We start from the raw sequence: 21,463 nt of genomic DNA on the forward strand, positions 1-21,463 counted from the left end.
AGCCTGATGTGCTGGCACCGCAGCCGCCAGGGAAATGCAAATGAAGCTGCCGGTGCTTCCGACTGCACCGCTCCCTGGGCGAGCACGAAACTGCCTGACGCTGCTGGCCCTGCAGGTCTGTTGTGCACAGACCTGGTTCGCGGCCCAGTGGCTTCTCTCCCAGCCTCGGCTCTTCCCGTGCCCGGGAATGAATACAGCAGTGCTATTCAAAGCCACCAAAGCCTCGAAGAGGCCACATGCCTGGCAACGGGGGGTTCTGGTTCTCAGAGTGACATCACTGGACAATCCCATCCAATGAGCATCGTAGTGGATCTGAGCAACGTCCCATTAAGTAATGGAAAGAAGGCCCGAAAGTTTACACACAGCACAGCGTGACCTGTGTCTGAAGCTAAAACAAAACAGGAAGCCATCCTGACGTAATCACACGCAGGGGCAGGCAAGCAAGCGTGCGACACAGGCCCCGAGAGGCCCTGGGGCGGGGCTGGCACCGGTGCTGCCCAGCGTGGCACCTGTTGGGGCAGGACCACAGGTGCTGCCAGCACAGTGAAAACAACAGCCCCCAAAACACAAGGGAAGCCACCATGACGTGACACCACACCACACAGCAAGGCACCAGGGCTGACAAGGACGGGGGCGCAGAGCTTCCTGGGAAGTGGGCCCAAGGCGCCTACATTTCTGGAGATGTCCATGTCAAGGCGTGCAGGAGGCAGCGGCACCGGCGTGTACACACATGCTATGCACGGGCCTGCAACAGGTCACAGGTACCTCTGCCCCCTAGTGGGAGCACCGGGCACAGCCTTGTCTTCTGCGGGGCTGACCCTGGCTCAGGAAGGCAGAGGCCCTGTGGGTGTGTGTGTGAGTGTGCACGTGTGTGTGTGTTCCACCGAGGGGAGCCCCGTGGTACACGGACCACATGCGTGGCTTCAGGCTGGGGTGCCGGCCCTTGTGCTCCTGGTGTCCTTGCGCCCTCTGGCCACGCAGGCTGCAGGAGGTCTTTTCACGCATCCCCGCCATGTGACCGGGGCTGTGTGAGCATGGACAGTCCCACAGACACTTCTACAGCACAACAGGGTGGAACAAGAGCTGCCCCTAGCAAACATCAGTTCCTACAATTCCTACAAAGTTTCAAGGAGAGAGCCAGAGAGGCCAAAACATAGGCACTACGATGTGGCGAATTTCAACATACAAGAAACCCCGTGATACTCACCCGGAAGGTGGGGTAGAAGTGGATGTCATAGTCATGGCACACGGCCTGGTTCTTCTCTTCCATGCAGTCCAGAGCCGCCACGCGGATGGCGCTGGCCCAGTCTGAAAAGCAGGAGCATGACCTTCAGTGTGGTGAGCACTGAACTCTCGGGAAGCCCAGGACCCAGCGGTCCCCACTCCAGGCTGCAGACACCTAAGAGACCAGCCCACCTACCCCTTCTACGTCATCAGTTAGGCCCTCACCACACAGAGCGTCTATGTGGAGCTAGGAAAGAGAACCTCCACCAACAGCATGATGCCTCTCCTACCACAGATGGTCACAGAACAAGCAGATTTGTGCTGAACTTGCACATCACGGAGCAGGGACGAGGCTGTGGTCCCCTAATTAAATGACACCCTGATGGATGAAAGCGCTGGTTACAGAAGCGGCTGTCAGCGGCCGGCACTTCATCAGGACAGCAAGCAAGTATGTGTAGATTAATCAGACGTGGTCCAGGCTGTTTGGTAAAAACTTTCCCATGTTCTCACTCCAGCGAGCAGGTACTGGCAGCACCTGAGCAGGGTCTTTCAGGGCAAGGACGTGCGCACAGACACATGTGAAGTGGTTTCCAACCCCATCCCAGGCACTGCCCACAAACCCGGGAACACCTGTGCCATTTTGGGGAGGCTAAAAGGAGCCATATTTTTTTGTTCCTATCTCTAAAGTTTTTACTTTAATATTTTGTTCCTAACTCTAAAGTTTTTACTATGGAAAATTTCTAACATGAAAGTAAAATAGAGATAAAAATGTAACAAATCCCACACATCCTACCTCTTAGATCAATAATTATCAGCTCAAGCTGAATCCTGTTTTGCCAAAGCCTCCACCCACTTCCAGAACTGTCCCAAAGCAAATCTCAGACAGCACGTCATTTCCACACGAAATCTACCAGGCTTTACCTCTGAAAGATGAAGGCTCTCCACTGGGCATGGCAGCTCATGCCTGGAATCCCAGCACTTTGGGAGGCCAAGGAGGTAAGGTTTAAGCTCAGGAGTTTGAGACCCGCCTGGGCAACATGGTAAAACCCTGTCTCTTAAAAAAAAAACACACAAAAGGCCGGGCGCGGTGGCTCAAGCCTGTAATCCCAGCACTTTGGGAGGCCAAGATGGGCGGATCACGAGGTCAGGAGATCGAGACCATCCTGGCTAACACGGTGAAACCCCGTCTCTACTAAGAAATACAAAAAATAGCCGGGCGAGGTGGCAGCGCCTGTAGTCCCAGCTACTCGGGAGGCTGAGGCCGGAGAATGGCGTGAACCCGGGAGGCGGAGCTTGCAGTGAGCTGAGATCTGGCCACTGCACTCCAGCCTAGGCTACAGAGCGAGACTCCGTCTCAAAAAAAAAAATAAATAAATAAAAAAATAAAAAAACACACAAAAAATTAGCTGGGCATTGGTGGCACACACCTGTGGTCCCAGCTACTTGAGAGGCTGAGGTGGGAGGACCGTTTGAGCCCAGAAGGCAGAGGCTACAGTGAGCCAGCAACACAGGGAGGCTCTGTCTTAAAAAACAACAACAAAAAGTCCCTATATGTTCATTTGTTTAAAGTTTGTTTGAATCGAGACCCCAGCCAGGCTTGTTGGTTGCTCTTGTGGGTCCTGGCACTTTCCTTCTCTGGGTTTGACCGACAGCACCCTGGACTCCTGGCTTTTCTGAAACAGGGTACTCAGATCTAGACGCCTGTCTAATTTGTTTGGTGAGATTACTTTGTAGGCAGTGGGGCAGGCTTCCACGCAGAGGCCAGCGACACCTCTCTCCTTAGTGATCACGACCTAAATGCATTAATGCACTAGGGCTGCAGTGAAATGGTGACGTGTCATCTCTCACCGTTTGTTCATGATGAGCTGGGACAATTCTGTAAAGAGAGACCTGCCCTCACTGCAACCCAGAGGAACGACTCACACGAGGAAGGAGAGTGCCCGGCTCGTGCTTCAGTCACCAGTATCAAAGTCATGGTTTCTGAAGCTCACCACTGAGATTTTCTTTTTAAAAGATGTGTGTTCTTTCTCTGGGATGTAAAAATCGCACTGCCAACAATTCACAAACATTTCCCAGCTCCTCACCCTGTAGGGGTCCTTCCAGGCCCTGAGACTTTGAGGGGACAGCCTAAAGGGGCACCAATGGGTCAAGGGATGGGCGCTGGCTATCATGGAGCGTGGAGGCCGTGGCAGAGTCAGCGGTGTGGCAGGGCACGCCGCACCGTGGGAGAGGCAGGTACAGAGGCAAGACCCAGGCGCCCAGCCAACGGACCTGCCTGGAGGAACGGAGCGAGCCACGTGGGACGCTGCCGTGGCACAGCCTTGCGACCAGAAGCCCAGTGATTTCTGAATGGGAATGTATGTCTGCCTGTCACTGAGACACTGATAAGGCTCTTTGTAGACTTGTATTCTGATTCTGACCCCTCGTCTAAATCAATGATTCGACTATAAATCATGTCAAAAGAGTAAGAAGTCTTCTCTGAGAACAAGCTATGATCTCAAACTTCAGAGGTTCTGTTAAAAGCAGGCCTGGAAGAGACGGAACGTATCACAGACACTACAAATATGAAGGTTTGTGTGTGTTAGCGGTTCAGATTGCTATTTTTTTGTTTTTTTTTTTGAGACGGAGTCTTGCTCTGTTGCCCAGGCTGGAGTGCAGTGGTTGGATCTCGGCTCACTGCAAGCTCCGCCTCCTGGGTTTATGCCATTCTCCTGCCTCAGCCTCCCGAGTAGCTGGGACTACAGGCACCTGCTACCTCGCCCGGCTATTTTTTTTTTTTGTATCTTTTAGTAGAGACGGGGTTTCACCGTGTTAGCCAGGATGGTCTCGATCTCCTGACCTCGTGATCCGCCCGTCTCGGCCTCCCAGAGTGCTGGGATTACAGGCTTGAGCCACCGCGCCCAGCCCAGATTGCTATTTTTCTACGTAATATACCACAGCTTTGTTTAAGATACTGGTCTTTTCTCTCTGTAATTTAAAAACAACAACAACAACAATAAAGAAACCTCTTTCAGAAACAATGATCAAACACCGTTCCTGCTTACGCTGGCTAAGTGAAACCAATTCACGTTTCGAGGCCACTTTCAGTGGATGAGGGAAAAGCCACGTGAGCTCCCTGCATCCCCGGCCACACCTTCCTCAAGCCTCAGACCACATGGAACTGCGGCAGAGGGTTCGCGCTCTCATCCAGTCAGCACAGCAGACGGCAGGGGACACGGAAACAGAAGGTGCCCCCAGCAGCCCCGCCGTGGGCTGCCCACCGGTGACCCCTCTACAGCCTCGGCTCCTTAGCCCGTGCGTCCTGGCGAAGTGTCTCATTTCTGTGGCCTTTTATCTGGCTCACAATTCCACATGGTTTCATTCTGTTTATTGGGAATTTCTACGACACATTTTTATTCCACACTTTTTTTTTTTTTAAAAAGCACTTTTGTGCCCAGATACTATGCAGCCATAAAAAAGGATGAGTTTGTGTCCTTTGTAGGGACACGGATGCAGCTGGAAACCATCATTCTCAGCAAACTATCGCAAGAACAGAAAACCAAACACTGCATGTTCTCACTCATAGGTGGGAACTGAACAATGAGATCACTTGGATACAGGAAGGGGAACATCACACACCAGGGCCTATTGTGGGGGGGTGGATACCATTAGGAGATATACCTAATGTAAATGACGAGTTAATGGGTGCAGCACACCAACATGGCACATGTATACATATGTAACAAACCTGCACGTTGTGCACATGCACCCTAGAACTTAAAGTCTAATAATAAAAAAAAATAAAAAAATAAAGCACCTTTGTGCCCAGAAATAACACGTAAGAAAACAAAAAGTTGCTCTGAGAGCCCAAACTGCACACGTGTCACGGCCGTGTGACACGATCAAGCTGGCCTAGAAACAGCAAAAACATAAGACGGGAAGAAGAAAACGTTCCAAGATGTTCGCCAGGATTTGGTTTTCATGGTGGGATCTGGCCCCATCTGTGGTTTCTCAGATTTGTCCTCAGTGCACGTTACTTACAAACACACACACAGCACGTCCTCGCTGCCCCAGGCACTTGCTGGCCACACCACACCCTTTCCTCCTCTGGTCACCTCCCCTGCAATTTTCCTAGTTTCTATCTTCCCATGGATCTTGATACAAGGTGGCAACACAGTGCCCTGCACAGCGGCCATGGAACTCTCCCAGCACCTCGGGCGAAGGCTGCTTGGACAGTCTGGGCCCAGGCCAGGTGGTGCTACCTTTTTTTTTTTGAGATGGAGTCTCGCTGTGTTGCCCAGTGGTGTGATCTCCGCTCACTGCAAGCTCCGCCTCCCGGGTTCGCACCATTCTCCTGCCTCAGCCTCCCGAGTAGCTGGGACTACAGGCGCCCACCACCACGCCCGGCTAATTTTTGTATTTTTAGTAGAGACGGGGTTTCACCGTGTTAGCCAGGATGGTCTCGATCTCCTGACCTCGTGATCCACCTGCCTCAGCCTCCCAAAGTGCTGGGATTACAGGTGTGAGTCACCGCACCCGGCCAATGCTGCTCTTTTTAAATAACCCTCCCGGCCGGGTGCGGTGGCTCACGCCTGTAATCCCAGCACTTTGGGAGGCCGAGGCAGGTGGATCACGAGGTCAGGAGATCGAGACCATCCTGGCTAACACGGTGAAACCCCGTCTCTATTAAAAATACAAAAAACTAGCCAGGCGAGGTGGCGGGCGCCTATAGTCCCAGCTACTCGGGAGGCTGAGGCAGGAGAATGGCGTGAACCCGAGAGGTGGAGCTTGCAGTGAGCCGAGATCATGCCACTGCACTCCAGCCAGGCATCAGAGCGAGATTGCATCTCAAAAACACCTAAAATTTAATAACCCTCCTGAATCTCATGCAGCGCTAGAGAGAATGTGAAGAGTTCAATGTGGCTGGTGGGAATGGCTGTCAGCCCTGCAGTAAACAACTCTGTAACACCTGGAATGCAGAATCCCAGGTGCCGAAGGGCTGAGCCCATGAGGAACAGAGGCACGATCAGATCCAGGCCTCACAACTGCTCCCTGATTCCTGTGCCCCCACTCCCATCCAGCTCATCCACCGCAGGGTACTGCCCAAAAACACACGAGCCTCAGCAGTCGGCCTCCGTGACGGCATCCTCATCACGTCGGGCCACAAACCCACCCTGTCACCGGCTCTTCACAGGCTCTGCCTCTCCAACGAGGCTTCAAATTCCCAAGACCAAATGTCTGCTGGTTGTTTCTACCTGTTACTCTTCCGTGATAAGCAAGTAAACATTCAACTCAAGATTTAAGTACGTAATTCTAACATTCTGAACCCAGCTGGAAGGCGCCTGGGAGAGAGTCCCAGTCTCCGCAGGATCCGCCGGACCCAGCACTGCTCCGTTCACTTGTCCTCTCCTCTCCCCCTCCAGCCATGCACAGGCCTGACCTCCACCCCACCACCCCTGGGCCTTCGCCCCGTCTCTTCCCTGGCGGAACTCCGTCCACTGATCTGTTCGTGGCTGTTTTCCCACCTTCGCCCCGTCTCTTCCCTGGCGGAACTCCGTCCACTGATCGGTTCGTGGCTGTTTTCCCATCGATTTCACGATGTGAACACAGGTAACACCTACTCAGCGAGGCCTTCCCTGACTCCCTGCCCAGGCCTCATTTCATTGGCAGGAAAAGCCTCCTACCAGCCTTGTTTCCATGGGTGGTAAATTTACACAGCCCTTTAAAGTTGACAAAGCTTTCTGACCAAATTATCTACCACGGGAGTGGCCTGGTGACAAACACAGGATCCTACAGAGGGGGACACTGACGCTTGCAGAGGCCGAGGAAGGCTCCAAAGTCCGTCAGGTCCACATAGCACGCGCCTCAAGCGTGGAGGGCAAACCTCCTAACAGGTGTGCCCAACTCCGACTAGTGTGTGACCAGAATACGCCCCCATCCTACTGTGGCGAATGAAGACTCCCCGTCACGCAGGTCAGACGCTGCAGCCCAAACCTGCACCTGCTACACCCTGAGACAAACACCTGCGGAGCAGAGAGATCATTCCACCAATTCCCTTCCAAAGGCTCCCACAGGACATGCTACCTCCTTCAAGATGCAGAAAACCAGTGCTTTGTAAAAGCAAATTATCTTCATCTTCCCAACATATTTCACACCGTCTCTCCACTAGACCAGAGGGCTCTGCCCTTGGAAGGTAGGGATCCTCTCCAATCAGCCTGGCAGCCCATCCCCGCGCACAGGAGGTCCCTGGCCAGTGCTCAGGGGGTTGTGTGAAATGACGCAGTGGAAGGGCAGTGCCCCTCACAGCCCCACACTGATCACTCCTTACCCAGCCCGCTACCATGGCCTCTGTGCAGTTTCTTCAGCACTTAATGCTTTAGAAGCACTCGGACCCACCTATCCCTCTTGAGCTTCCATCAAAGGCTATGGTGTGAATGTCACCGCCCCTACTTGGCAGATGAGGACACCGAGCTCCAAGACCCCAGAGGCCAAGAGAGGGACAGCGAGCCTCAGGGCTGGCGCTCTGCCTCCTCTGGCCCCTCCACCCTCTCCGCGGTCCGTCTGCCAGGCTCTCCCAGCGAGGAGGAACCTCCGCTCTGGAACTGTCCCACCCGCTGACCCTCAGACATAAAAAGGTAGGCAGAGGAAACTACAGAAGTCCTCACTTCGTGTCACTGACAGGCTCCTGGAAACGGTGGCTTGAAGCGGAAGGACACATAACAAAACCAGTTTTTTCCCCTCATCCACGCTGTAAGGAAATGATGTTGACAGAAACGTGGTTATCCGAGGACCTGCTGTCTTCTTCGCACTTCACGTGGCAGTCCGCAGAAACCACTGAGGCCGCGCAGTGAGGGCTTTCTGCACAGGGCGGGCAGCCTCCCTCACCTCCCGCCCCTCCTCTCCGTGACACATGCGAAGGGGTCACCTTGACCAACGTGGCTTCAAACGGCATGCGTTCACTTAAATACGCACATTTTTTCCAACAAATGTATTAGGAAACTTTTGGAGATATGCGACAATTTGAAAAAACTTGTGGATGAGCCACACGGCTTAGAAATATCCAAAAAATTAAGAAAAGGCATGTCATGAATGCAGAGACCATATGTAGATGCTATTTCATCATTTACTACCACAAAATATATACAAATCTATTATAAAAAGTTACAATGCATCAAAATGCACACACACAAAACTTACAGACCACACACAGCACCATTCACAGTGGAGAGAAAGGTAAACCACTGGATAAGCTGGGGCCTGGAGGCTCATGGCTGTAATCCAAGCACTTTGGGAGGCTGAGGCTGGTGGATCACTTGAGCCCAGGAGTTTAAGACCAGTCTGGGCAACACAGGGAGACCCTGTCTCTGCGAAATATTTTAAAATTAGCCAGGCATGGTGGTCCCAGCTACTTAGCGGGTTGAGGTGGGAGAACGACTTGAGCTCGGGAGGTCAAGGCTGCAGTGAGCAGAGACTGCACCACTGCACTCCAGCCTGGGTAGAGTGAGACCCTGTCTCAAAAAAAAAAAGAAAAGAAAAAAAGAAAACCATGGAGGAGAAAGGACATCTGCCTGAACAGGTATTTTTATGCAAGCGAAAGTGCCCATTTGGGAAAAAAACGCCACGAAGGACACGAATTAGGAAGGAAGAGGCGCGAGCACCGGCTGGGAGAGGCCAACTCCGCAGTTTTGCACGTGCTGCCAGGTGTATCGGCAGGACTGCCCTTACCTATAATTAGAGTCCCTAACCCTTGAGCCTTGAACAAGAAAGGCAAACACCAGCTGCCAGTCTTCTGGTGGCACGAGAAGGCCTGGGCAACGAGAAACCCTTTTCCGGAGTGGTCCCACGGACGCTTTGTCCCCGAAGCCAGGAAGTCCTTCCAGTAAGGGGCTGCCTCTTGCAGTGATCTGATCTTGCTCAATGCCCCCGGCCACCAAGAACTCATGAGTTCAACACCGAAGGCTTCATCAGTCTACCTGTCCCCAGACACAGTGAACCTTGCTCTAGATCTGGGGTCCTAAGGCCCTTTAGGGCTCATCACACCGTCCTCTCGGGACGGCCAACGCGGTGGCAGAGAACCTCACAGAGGGAACGTCACGACGGCGGGAAGGACGGCACCACCGAAGATGCCCTCGTTGCTACAGGAAGAGCCGTGAAGGCCGTCAAGCTGGAGAAAACTGTCCATAGGCTGTGCCTGACCTCACAGGATTTATGACAGAGCCAATCAAGGAGACCACGGGAGATTGTGGATGTGGCCAAAAGGGTAGGGGAGAAAGATTCCATGAGACGAATCGTGGAGAAACTCAACAGCTAACAGACTTCATACCAGAGGAATGAACAGAAGATGACGCCGTGGATCCAAGTGCCTCCAAACCAGGGCCAAACACAAACGCAGCCCATCAGACCAGTGCCAAACACAAACGCAGCCCATCACCTGGCAGAAGGGCTCTCATCACTCAAGACGGTTTCTGGTTTCTTCCATGACATGGACCCTTTGCTAAAACAAGCACTAAAACTAAAGCAAACAGTGGAAAGAGGACTGTGACCACACAGAAACACTTCAGAGAAATAAAAAGCAAAAAAGCCAGACAGAAAGAATGACGTACCTCCATGAAGTGACATGGAACACATCTGCCTCCCTTCTACTGCCTCCACCTCCTCTACCGCTGCCACCTGGGGCAGCCCGGGCAGGACGAAGGCCTTTAGGAGGGTCCACCTGGGGCGGCCCGGGCAGGATGAAGGCCTTTAGGAGGGTCCACCTGGGGCGGCCCGGGCAGGACAAAGGCCTTTAAGAGGGTCCACCTGGGACGGCCTGGGCAGGACGAAGGCCTTTATGAGGGTCTGCCTAGGACACTTCCTGAGCAGAAGGCCTACTTCTCTCTTGTATGACAATCTTCTCTAGCTTGCTTTACTGTAAGAACACAGTACGGAACATGTGTAACACACAGAGTTTGTGTCAATTGACCATTTGTTACCGGTAAGGCTTCCAGTCAATGGTGGGCTATGAGCTCAGTTTTTGGAGAGTCACAGGTTATACACACATTTTTCACTGTACAGGAGCTGGCACCCCCAGCCCCCAAGTTGTCTGAGGGTCAACTGTACAACGGGAGTGCTGCCCTTCTAACTGACCCCCTGGAGGGCAGCCCAGACGTAACCGGTAGACGTCCCACACCTTTTCCAGCTCAGAGTTGACAACGCACCATCCCAGAGCAACGGTGGCAAATTCTTTCTAGCCTGACAAAGAGACACTTGGCGGAGAAAAAGGTGAGAGTTCACGCAGCCCCTTCAGGGCTAGCACACTGGCACCCGGGAGCCGTCCTGGGCGTGAGGCTGCTGTCACTAAGACCTCTCCCATGGACCTCGCACCAGCAGGCGGAGACGGAAGCAGGGCCCTGGAGGAAGCCCCAGTGGCCACCCACGGCTTGGGAGCAAGACTGGTCTCCACGAGGCCCCCCAGCTCCATTGCGCCCGCCCCAGCCTCATCACGCCCCACCCCAGCGACCACAGGTGAGTCTGCGTCTCTTGCTCTGTCCTGTCCCCCACACGTCTGGGCTGTGTGACCCCTGCTCCCTTTACCGGGTTCGTTCCTATTTGCCCCCCAGGTCTCCACCCAAATGCCACTTCATCTGGGAGTCTACCCTGACTGCTGTTCAACTGGGTCCCCCACCCAAGGCCCATGCCCAGCAGACCCTCCTTCCAGGTGGAGGCCCAGCCAGGAGGTCCAGCTTCACATCCGGCTCTGCTGCTTGCTGAGTTTTGAGAACTGGGGCAAGTTACAATCTCTTCTTGCTGCTCCATCTGTAACATGGAGATGCCAGGGAAGATCCATCTCCCAAGGGCAGTGTGAGGCTCGCCCGGGTCAGAGGCACACGTGGCGGCACAGCAACCGCCTGGAGCAGGGCCAGGACCAACAAGCCCACTCGAAGGCCACGCCCCCACGACAGCCACACCTGCAGGGACCAGGGACACTGCCGGGTCCTTACGGGGAGTGACGACCAAGGAAGGAGAGAAGGAGGGAAGACAACTCAGGCTGGCAGAACAGGAGGGGAGGCGGCTGCAGGAACCCCTCGAGTCAGGGACACCGTCACCCAGAAGACGAGAAGAAGCCCTGAGCGGGGCTCGGGCCGGTTCACAAGAGGCTGCAGATCTTGGTGCGGACTTTGTTATTTGTCTCAACAGCCACGGACGGCCACTGATGTGTGTGGAGAACTCAAACACCACGATGTCCGAGTGAAGGAAGACGGGTGGCCAACGAGCATAGAGCGTCGGCGTCAGCCAGAGCCCTGAAGACCACCTGCTCCCCTCACCCTCGGGCTGGGTCACACCCAGGCGACCCACGGAGCTCTGGCGGCTACAGAGGCAGCAGGGCCCAGGGGTGGCCAGGGCTGAGCCGTCTCTTCTCCACATCCAAGGCCACAGACTCCGGGTACACAGAAAGGAGTGGGTCTCACTGGCTTAGTGCCTGCAGGCACGTCCTCTACGAACATTTTCACCAGCGACGCGCTCTGGCCTCAGCTTTGGGAGGAACTGGGCTGCAGAGAGCAGTTTCCATCATAAATACCAAGTATGGAACTTCACAGCCACCTTAGCTGAGGGAGCATCCAGTCTCCCTCTGGTTCCGAAGTCACCGGAAATCAGGGTCAGGGCCGGGTAGGGGCGCTGCACCCCACCAAGTCAACCCGGACCCCTCCCAGTCTACACTCTGCAAGCCACCTGCCACCCACCACTCCACTCAGCTGTCCCAGGCATCGTCCCGGCGCTCCTGACCCTCCACCTCCTCCCACTCCCTGCTCCACAGAGAGCCAGGTAGACAGCTCGCCTCCATGGGGCACGCGGAGACAGGACTGGCTGCTGCCCAAGGACAGAGGGAGGGGTGCGCCAGCTCCCGGGGAGACGCACGGTGTGGGGAGATGGGGCAGATGCTAGGTGGTAATGGCGATGTTTCTCCTTCAGCCGGACTGGATGGACATCCACGGGTGGAACCTGCCCTCTGCGACAGGCGGCAGCTGCCAGCTTAAATAAAGGAGACAGAAAAGACCCACCTTGCTTTCCCCCGAGTTTTGGCCAATCTGAGGCTTTCCTCACGATGGCAAGAAGAGCCAGTGCTGCGGCATCACCTGAATCACAGGCCCGCCGGCCACACGGGTGCTCCAGAACCCAGCGTGCGTCCCAAGACTCACACGGGTGCACTTCACCGTGACACCTCTGATAAATTCACCAGGTGAATTCCCAGCGTGACGAATGCACACCTGGAGCCCATCCTGGGCTGGCGTCACCTGGAGCCCGTCCTAGGCCACCGTCACCTGGAGCCCGTCCTGTCCCAGTGCCCAAGAAGAATTTTCCAAAAGCTAAACACGCGATTCTCACACACACACACACACAGTGAACACGCGTCATCGACGTCCTTCAGGGGGGCTGCTGAAGGAAACGGTGAGGCAAGGTGGGGAGCAGAGAATTGTGCTACCTGCCCCCAGGGACAGTGTGCAAAGAAACTGGCCTGCTGGGCAAGAAAACCACAACCTTTGGGCTCTCCTTGTCTACTGGACAGACGCTGTCCACCCCTCTACCAGGAAAGGCCTGCGAGCTCATGCACAACCCCAGAGCCTGGGCGTGTAGTCAGCAGTGAACAGCAGCGTAAACACACAGACGTCCCCCAGGCCACAGCCCTCGGGCAAGCCCGTGCAGCACCCCAACATGATGCTGAGAGGGCACGAGACTCAGCTTTTGCCCTATTTCCAGGTTTTAACCTAATACTTCCTTAGCAGCAGGATACAGAAAACTAGCCAGACAGGGAACCCGACCAGTCGGGGGCCAGGAACAAGAGCCATGCCCTGGCCAGGAGTGAAACGCGCTGCTCCACATCTCGGGCGCGTGCCCACCTCCCCGCACCCTCATGCTCCCAGGAGACGAGACGCGGCCTTTGGTAACTTTCGCCCAAACACTGTCTGCGTGACCTGAAACCACAGCTCTACCAGGAAGGCACAGTCTTCCCCTCTGTTCCCCGAGGAGCCCTCAGACGTCAGGGAACCCTGAGCTGGCCTTCCAAAGACAACGCTCCCCGGGCCTCCTTCCCGCCTCGCAATCCAGGCCCTGAGCAAGCCCGGTGGGCAGCCTCCTCCCACCTGGCTGTGCCAACCCTCCCTCCACCCCTCAGGTCCCAGCTGCCAGGCGCGGCCTGGCCTCTCTCACATCCCACTGTCCTCCGCTGGTTTCTAGCCTTCAGTTCTCCAGAGAGCAGCTGGAGATTTTTACCTAGAAACCAGGTTTCCCTGCTTAAAATCGTTCTTTGGCGTTCTGTTGCTCAGGAAGACGATGAGCACTGTTCACTGAGCCCGCATCTGCCTGCTGCTGGGCCCTCAGGGACCTCGTGGTTGCCCCCTTGAGCGACCAAGGCCCTATCAAAGTCCTTTTAGCCGGGCACGGTGGTACCTGCCCATTGTCCCAGCTACTTAGGACACTGAGGCAGAAGGGTCTCTTGAGCCCAGGAGTTCTAAGCCAACCCGGACCACAAAGAGAGACCAGTCTCTAAAACAAAAGGCCCCCTGGACACTGCAGTCTTGGCTGTCTCGGGACCTCTGTGCTGGCCATGCCCCTGGCAGGACCTTCACCTCGTGGCTCCTCTCCCAAGTCGCTGCCGTCTGATGCCTTGCTCTACCACCCAGGGCCACTCCAGTTTCTTTCTAACTGGTCTATTCATTTTTCCAGGACTTACAATCTATAGGTAACTTATTTATTTTATTTTGAGACAGGTCTCGCTCTGTCACCCAGGCTGGAGTGCAGGAGCGTGATCACGGCTCACTGTAGCCTCAACCTCCTGGGCTCAAGTGATCTTCCCATCTCAGCCTCCCAAGTGGCTGGGACCACAGGAGTGGGGAATCTTGCTATGTTGCCCAGGCTGGTCTTGAACTCCCAGGCTCAAGTGATCCTCCCACCTTCCAAAGTGCTGGGATTACAGGCGTGAGCCACTGCCCTGGCCGCTTCCTTGTTTTATTTGTCTTCCTGTTGACTGTCAGCTGCTCCCTCTAAAGCACAGGCTTCCTCAGGCAGGGACCTCCCTGCTTTGTTCCCTGCTGTTCCTCCAAGCTCTCCGAAGCCTGGGGCTGGGAGAGCACACAGCGCAAATTCATCCCAGAGCTTGAATTCATGCACAGCCCCTGCACACCCCGCAGGGCCAGGAAAGTCCAGCTCCACTAGTCCACAGGGGCAGCACCTCGACCTGCCTCGGCAGAGCTATGCTCCCGACACCACCACCCCACGCAGGGTCGGTCCTGGTGAAGGGGCCTGCGGGTACCCCACAAAGCCTTTGTCTGTCCTTGAAAGAACGCCAGCCCGTGTGCTCGGGGAAGGCTGAGCAGATGAGGGAGAATTTCAGTTACACAGGCCGCCCTCAGCAGCTGAACAGGCGCCAGGAGTCCCGGCAAGGACCCGGCAGATGGACGGTATTCATGGCAACACAAAAGATATGGCAGTCCATCTTATCAAATAAAACACAAAACATGTAAAAGGCTTAGCTTCAGGGCACTGGCCTCACTCAACGAGTACCCTCCCCTTCTCCTGCCCTGCCCACCTGTCCAGCTCTGAACCTCTAAAGCAGAATGCAAATGGCCTGCTTTCACTGGGCCTCTGGGGTTAGAGCCGGCTGAGAGGCACAGGGTGTGGGCAGGGGCGGGGGTGTCCAACCCAGCGCAGCCAGGGGCTTCCAAAGGGAGGCAGAAATGAGACTGCAGGCCTATTCTCACTTCCGCTCAAGCACCCGGCTATTTTAGTACTCCAGTCTTAAAAATACTTGAGAAATAATTAAGCTTCTATATATAGCAGACTAACATTTATTTCAAACGTGCTTGTCAAATAACTCTGATACCGAATCTAACAAGATTAACTCTTTGACGGCTGCCTGTCATGTTCTAATGAAAAAGTCTATAGAAGTCTAATGTATAGTGAAGTATCGATCAGTTCTAGAAAATGATTACAGTAAAGACGAAATCATCTCCCAAGTTTAAATGCAACTAGTGAGCTGTGTTTAAGGGACAGAGCTCCACTGCGGCCTCTCCTTCCTGAGTCAGGGCCATGCTGGGGTCTCAAACTCCGCACGCTAGCCCCTGGAGAAGACCCTCTGTGTGGAGCCCCCTCTCGGCTGAGCAAAGGTCTTCTTAGCTAAGCTCCAAGTTCAAGACACAAGTTTGGAACAACAGGCCTGGGTGGAAATGAAACCCACCTAGCAACCGGGAGAGCCTAACACAAATCACCTAGAAGCTGCCAAGGGCTGGTCTGAGACAACCTGGACGCATGCTACGGTCACCTCCTTTGCGGACTGAGGGCAGCGCTGGGTCCTGTGGACTCTTGATCCCCAGCATTTAGCTCAGTTCTGTTAAACCACAACTACACGGTCCTCAGCCTCGAAGGATGCTCTGGGGTGACAGCAATTCCAAAGCTGCTTCTCTCTCGGGAGGGAACGAGTCCCTCAGCCCGTCCTCCATCGGGAAGCCCAAGCAGTGCTTGCGACCCGGGTCACCCAAGGCACGATGACCCCACTACACAGCGGAGGCGGCTCCCTGGATGTGGCTGTAAGGCCCTCTTAGCGAACCATCCCGTCTTACTTCAACAAGTAAGCGGCCTGGAACTCTTGGTGGACTCTCAGCGCACCAACCACAGCCACTGGGGAGGCCAGCAGGGAGGCCGGCTGCTCCGACGCACCATCCTTTCTGTGAAATACCCAGGTGGTCGCCACAGCGGGGCTGCATTAGGCCATTTCTGGGCCCATAAGGAGACAGGAGGCCTCCACTGCCCCACTCACCTTCCTCCTTCCACCCTCTCCATCCCCACGAGTCCAGTGAGCATCCGGCGGCTCTCAGGGCCGTCAGCCCCGCCAGATGCCCACTGACACCCGTATGTCCCCCTCCCTCTGGCCCTTATTGTTTCTTTCTCCAGTAAACAGACAATGAGTCTGTGGGGAACGCCAAGTTCTAATTCATCTCCAAGAAGCCTGCAGCCTAGTCGAGTAGATAAGAAACCAGACCAAGTGGGACAGAGGAGCTGGCAGCAATCACAGAGTGCCCTTCCCTTCCTTCAGGAGACGTGGGATGTGCCCAACCCCCACCTGTCCTGTACAAAGACACAGGAATGAACTGCCAGGGCTCCAGGTCACCCACCCCTGGACACCCATCCTGGTCTGTCACTCAGCTGCATGACCGTGACTATCCCACACAACCTCAGGCGCTATCACCTGCAACATGAGCGCCCTCCTGAGGACAGGTGTGGGAGGACTCGGCCTGTCCCACACAACCTCACGTGCTATCACCTGCAACATGAGCGCTCCTGCCCTCCTGAGGACAGGTGTGGGAGGACTCGGCCTGTTGTGGGTGGCGGCCTGCCCTGCTTTCTCAGGCTGACCAAGTGAAGGAGATGGGAGGGAACAGGCACCAGGGCCACAGACGGCTCACGGAGACACAGGCCCTGCCTTTAGGGTGCATCCTGTTGTCCACTCAAGACTGCAGAGGCATTTCAGAGATCTCACCGGTCAGACAGGCCCAAGTGTAGCCCCAGGCCCCGGTGTCTCATCTTCCATCACAAACCCAGCAACCATCACTGCCAGGCAGATCTTCAGGAACTCAGCAAGGTTTTGTTCTGCAAAGTACTTAGAAGTGACAGGCTTAAGCCAAATCTCCACAAACACTAGCATGACATTTGGTCACACCAAACAGTACACCTTTTGTTTGTTAAGCCACCTTCTTATAAGGAAAAACATTTATTTTCCCAACCTTAAAAATGCCAGTCAAGAGCTAAAGTTCAATCCAAATTTTTGAGGAAAACAAACGTGCCCTAAGCTGTGGGGAACAGGCCTCTAAGAGCGGCCCCGGCCTGTCCTGCTCTTTCCAGCTGGAGGCTCCTGGAGAGCAGAGCCCACACCTAACCATCCTCCCCAGCAGCTACAGGCGTGGAGAACGCAGGGCGTGGCGGGTGCCAGCCAGGGGGACCGGTGGGAGGAGGTGGCTGGACACTCTAGGTCGAAGTGGGGCCCAAGCCATGGCCTGTGTGCCCCCAGGGGATCAGCAGGATGGGCTAAGTCACAGGTGACTGATCAGGGCCACAGGTGACTGATCTGAGTCAGGTCAACAGAGACATAAGAAAACATGAGAATGTTGACAACGGGAATGATGACTGCATGCGGCCAGACCCCTGCACTGCCACGGGCAGTGGGCGCCCTATCCCTGTGGAACAGCTCCATGCAGGGATGACAGACGAGGAGCCAGGTGCCAAGCAGACAGTTCTGACCTGGCAGGTCTGGTCTGGGGCTGAGAAGCAGGCATTTCTAACAAGTCCCCAAGTGGCCCACTTTGAGAGCTGCAGCCTTAGAACAGCTCTGGGGACTCCCGAGGGCTTTTCACCCCTTTCTACCCGGCCTCCACCTCCCACACGCCTCATGGGCACAGCTTGGCTCTCAGGACTGTAAACCAAAAATAAAATCCTGAGTCCCCTGACTGACTGAACTGAACCCCCTCTTGGCCAAGGAGACCCCAGGGCAACCTGAGGAAACAAATTCCAGGCCCTGAAGGCAAGGGAGGTCAGACACACCTGGTTGTACCACCTCCCTTTGGAGTTTAGGCAGAGCTGACCAGGGTGAATGAAACAGAGACAGACAGACAGCACAGCCTCACCAGCAATGACACCAAACTCCAGCCTGACTTGGGTACAGCACCTCATGACAGATAGCAAACCCTGAAGGAAATCAAAATATTTCACCCTCAAATACGTTTATTCCCTTGACATATTTGAAATGGTCCTGCAAAGCTGTCTTTTGTGAGGGAAATTTGCATCTGCGGAGAATCTCCCTCCCTTTCTAGGTCTTTCCTGGATCTAGGAGACATTTAATGAGTTTGACAGCGTTAAGGTCTGAAAAGAGACATTTACCCTCTATTCTCCCCAAGGCTGCTGCCTGTGAGGCTTCATCTACTTAACCTTGGCCTCCATAGCCCTTTTAGCTTAACTCAAGCATTTCTCTCTGCTGACTTCAAGTCTTTAGACAAAGCTTAACTCTTTCAACCAATTGCCAATCAGAATCCACCTATGATCTGTAAACCTACCCCTTCCTATACCTTACATGTACTGATTTATGTTTCTCTGCCTGTAACTTCTGTCTCTCTAAAATGTATAAAATCAAATTAGCGTGACTGCCTGGAGCACACTTTCTTAGGGCCTCTTGACACTCTTCCCTGGGCCATGGCCACTCCACTCATTGGCTCAGAACAAACCTCTTTCAATATTTTCTTTTTTTTTTTTTTTTTTTTTTTGAGGCAGAGTCTCGCTCTGTCGCCCAGGCTGGAGTGCAGTGGCGCGATCTCGGCTCACTGCAAGCTCTGCCTCCCGGGTTCCCGCCATTCTCCTGCCTCAGCCTCCCGAGTAGCTGGGACTACAGGCGCCGCCACCACGCCCGGCTAATTTTTTTGTATTTTTAGTGGAGACGGGGTTTCATTGTGTTAGCCAGGATGGTCTCGATCTCCTGACCTCGTGATCCGCCCGTCTCGGCCTCCCAAAGTGCTGGGATTACAGGCTTGAGCCACCGCGCCCGGCCAATATTTTCTAGTTTGGCTTTTTAGCCAACAGGACCCTCTGCCTGGGTTCCCTGAAGCCCTCTCCCTGCTGCCTGGTCAGGCCACTGCTGTCTTTCACTTTCAGCCATATCCTCCTCCAGTCTCAGTCTCAGGCCCAAGCCTGTTCTTCCTGCTGTGACTGGGAAGACAGTCAGACCCTCTAAAGGGTCTCAACTTACTGAGTTGAGTTAATCCCACCACTGGGTATGGATGTCAGGAGTGGCCTTCCTTCTGAGCTCTGGGGACGGTTCTCAAGGCTACCTAAGTGCTGCTTCAGCTACAGAATCTGCAATATTTGAATCTGGTTACCATCTTTAGACTTCAGCGACTCAACTGAAAAAAAAAAAAAAAATCAAACCCAAAACCCACAAAAAAGCTAAACAGGTGACAAAGTACTGCCAGGGCCACCTGCATTTTAATGAACATATCTGTTTCTGCCACTGAATAACACACAAGAACTGAAGGGTTCTCTACATGATTGAATTGTTTTCCTAAAAGCAGTGTTTAAAAACCCCACTGAACAGTTTTTCTGTCTTTCTATTCCAGTCTCTGACCTCGGTTCTGAGTCAGGTCAACAGGGACATAAGAAAACATGAGATCAAAGAGGAGGAATCCATTCGAATCAAAAGGCCCCATCACCGTGAGATAAGAGGAGAATGCATTTTAAAGATAACCATTTACAATGACATACAAAAGCCCTATTTAGACTTGAAAAAAAAAAAAGATTTCTTTACAAATCTGTTTGGTGATGAGAAAAATACAGCAGGATTGGGTATAAGACATAAAAACAAAGGTGCCGGAAGAAAGAGTAGCAATTTGTTACAGCTCTTGCCCACTGAAACATGTAATTAGAGGTTAGCACAACACAGGAAGCCCTGCCAAACCTCACTGGGTCGGGAGGACCTCCTACTTCAGTGATTTAAATTGCATTTTAAGGGAAGGGTGTGGTAAATGCCCCTCCCACGCCAACTCTGACCTGTAGAGCAGGCGAGTAACTTCGTGACTGATTAACAACGTGCGACCAGACGAAAGCACTAAACAGTCAAGTGTGGAACACTACCTAGGCAGTTTGGTGAAAGATTTCTCAAAGGCTGTGCATCTGTGATCAAGGAACCCACCAAAGAAATGCTTTGTAGAGTTAAAAAAAAAAAAAATGCTTTGTAGGTTATTGTGGGTTATTATAGAGAAGTCTCCAGAGTATTTGCATCGCTACGTTGTGGGTTCACTCTGAGCACCCACTATACAGCCAGCTATCCGAACCAGGAAGCTAATGATGAAGGTTTTAAAGGGAATGAGGTGGCTACAAGTGCGGAATAGAAATGAGGGATCCTCAGAGAACAGGAATTCTAGGCACTGATGTGGAATAACTGGGGATGGGGTGTGTGGACGCCAGGAAATAGCTAGGGTAGGAGGCCTGGCAGTCAATGAAGTTATTGGGGCTCAAAACACAGGTATTTTGAGAGCTGGGATACGGGAGGGCTTCCCTCTCCCCAAGTATGCGGTGAGGGCTGCGGGAAAATGGTTTCATTTTCACTTGTGACAGCCCGACTCACTAGGATCTAACCTGGGGAAGACGTGGGGAGCAGCTGGCTTAGTTACCTGACCCTGGAAAGGCCAGGGTTGGTCCGAGTGGGGTGCCTCTATGGGGCAGGGGCTGGCTCTGCGGTAAGGAAAGAAAAACGGGAGAGGGGCCCCGGGACCCGCCTTCTGGGGCGGTCGCAGGGGGTCCTGGAAGGCCGCCGTCCCGGGGGTCGGGGGTCCCCGCGCGGGGGCGCGCCTCACCTCGCACATCCCCGGCCAGGGCCCGCCAGGTGGGCGCGTAGCCGATGCAGTGTCCACACCACGACGAGTAGAACTGCACGAGCCACGCGGCCGAGCTGTTGGCGGTGGCCCCGCGCACGCTGCCGCTGTCCAGCACCCACACTGCGTCCTCGCCCGCGCGGTACAGCCGCGCCGCACCGCCCGCGCCCGGCCCTGCCGCCGCCGCCGCCAACAACACTAGCAGCCGCGGCAGCCGTGCGGCCCGCGGCGGGGGCGAGCGCCGGGCTCCCGGCGCAGGTCTGGCTCCGACTCCCGGGCTGCGCGCCACCGCCGTCCCGGCCGCCGCCATGTTGGAAGTGCCGCCGGCGCGCTGAACTTTCACCCTAGCAACCACCGTCACGTGCGCCGGCGCGTCCGGCCCCGCCCCCGCGCGCCCAGTTCTGTCCCGCCCCGCCCCCGCAGTCTGACCCCGCCCTCTCTCCGCCCCCGCGCGTATGGCCCCGCCCCCGCCCATGTGTGGCAGCCCCGCCCCCAAGAGTCTGATGACGCCATCTCCCCGCCCATGCGTGGCAGGCCCCGCCCCGCCCCGCCCCGCCGCGCGATCCCCAAACCGCGTCCCTGAGCGGGGCCAGGTGGCCACATTTAGCAAATAAAAGTGCACGACGCCAGGTTCAATGTGAATTTCAGCAAACAGTCGGTTTTTCAGCCTAGGTCTGTGCCATGCCTGAAATGCAAATTTAACAAGACATTATTCGACATAAAAAACTATTCCGGAGTTCTTTTACTTGGCAACCCCACCTGGGGTTTCAGAGGGTCCGCAAGCCAGCCTCGACTTTTTAATATGAGATTTGAACGCTTAGAAAATGCAGCAAAGCATCCACTCAAAGTCGGATGTGTTGCGTGCTACCTTTTAG

At 54.6% G+C, this 21,463-nt stretch overlaps 1 protein-coding gene across 1 annotated transcript in view; it reads right to left on the bottom strand.

The window, feature by feature from the left end:
• Positions 1 to 20,916, bottom strand: part of LOC105471920 (quiescin sulfhydryl oxidase 2) — a 38,855-nt gene extending 17,939 nt beyond the window's left edge. The window contains exons 1-2 of the mRNA XM_011724746.2: positions 20,571 to 20,916; positions 1,208 to 1,308 (exon numbers count right to left, since the gene is read on the bottom strand). Of these exons, the coding sequence (XP_011723048.2) occupies positions 1,208 to 1,308; positions 20,571 to 20,898 (429 nt within the window). The 5' untranslated portion in view covers positions 20,899 to 20,916. The remainder of the gene's footprint in view (positions 1 to 1,207; positions 1,309 to 20,570) is intronic.
• Positions 20,917 to 21,463: the final 547 nt, after the last annotated feature.

The sequence above is a fragment of the Macaca nemestrina genome, chromosome 14, assembly GCF_043159975.1.
Source record: "Macaca nemestrina isolate mMacNem1 chromosome 14, mMacNem.hap1, whole genome shotgun sequence".
Classification (NCBI taxonomy): Eukaryota; Metazoa; Chordata; class Mammalia; order Primates; family Cercopithecidae; genus Macaca; species Macaca nemestrina.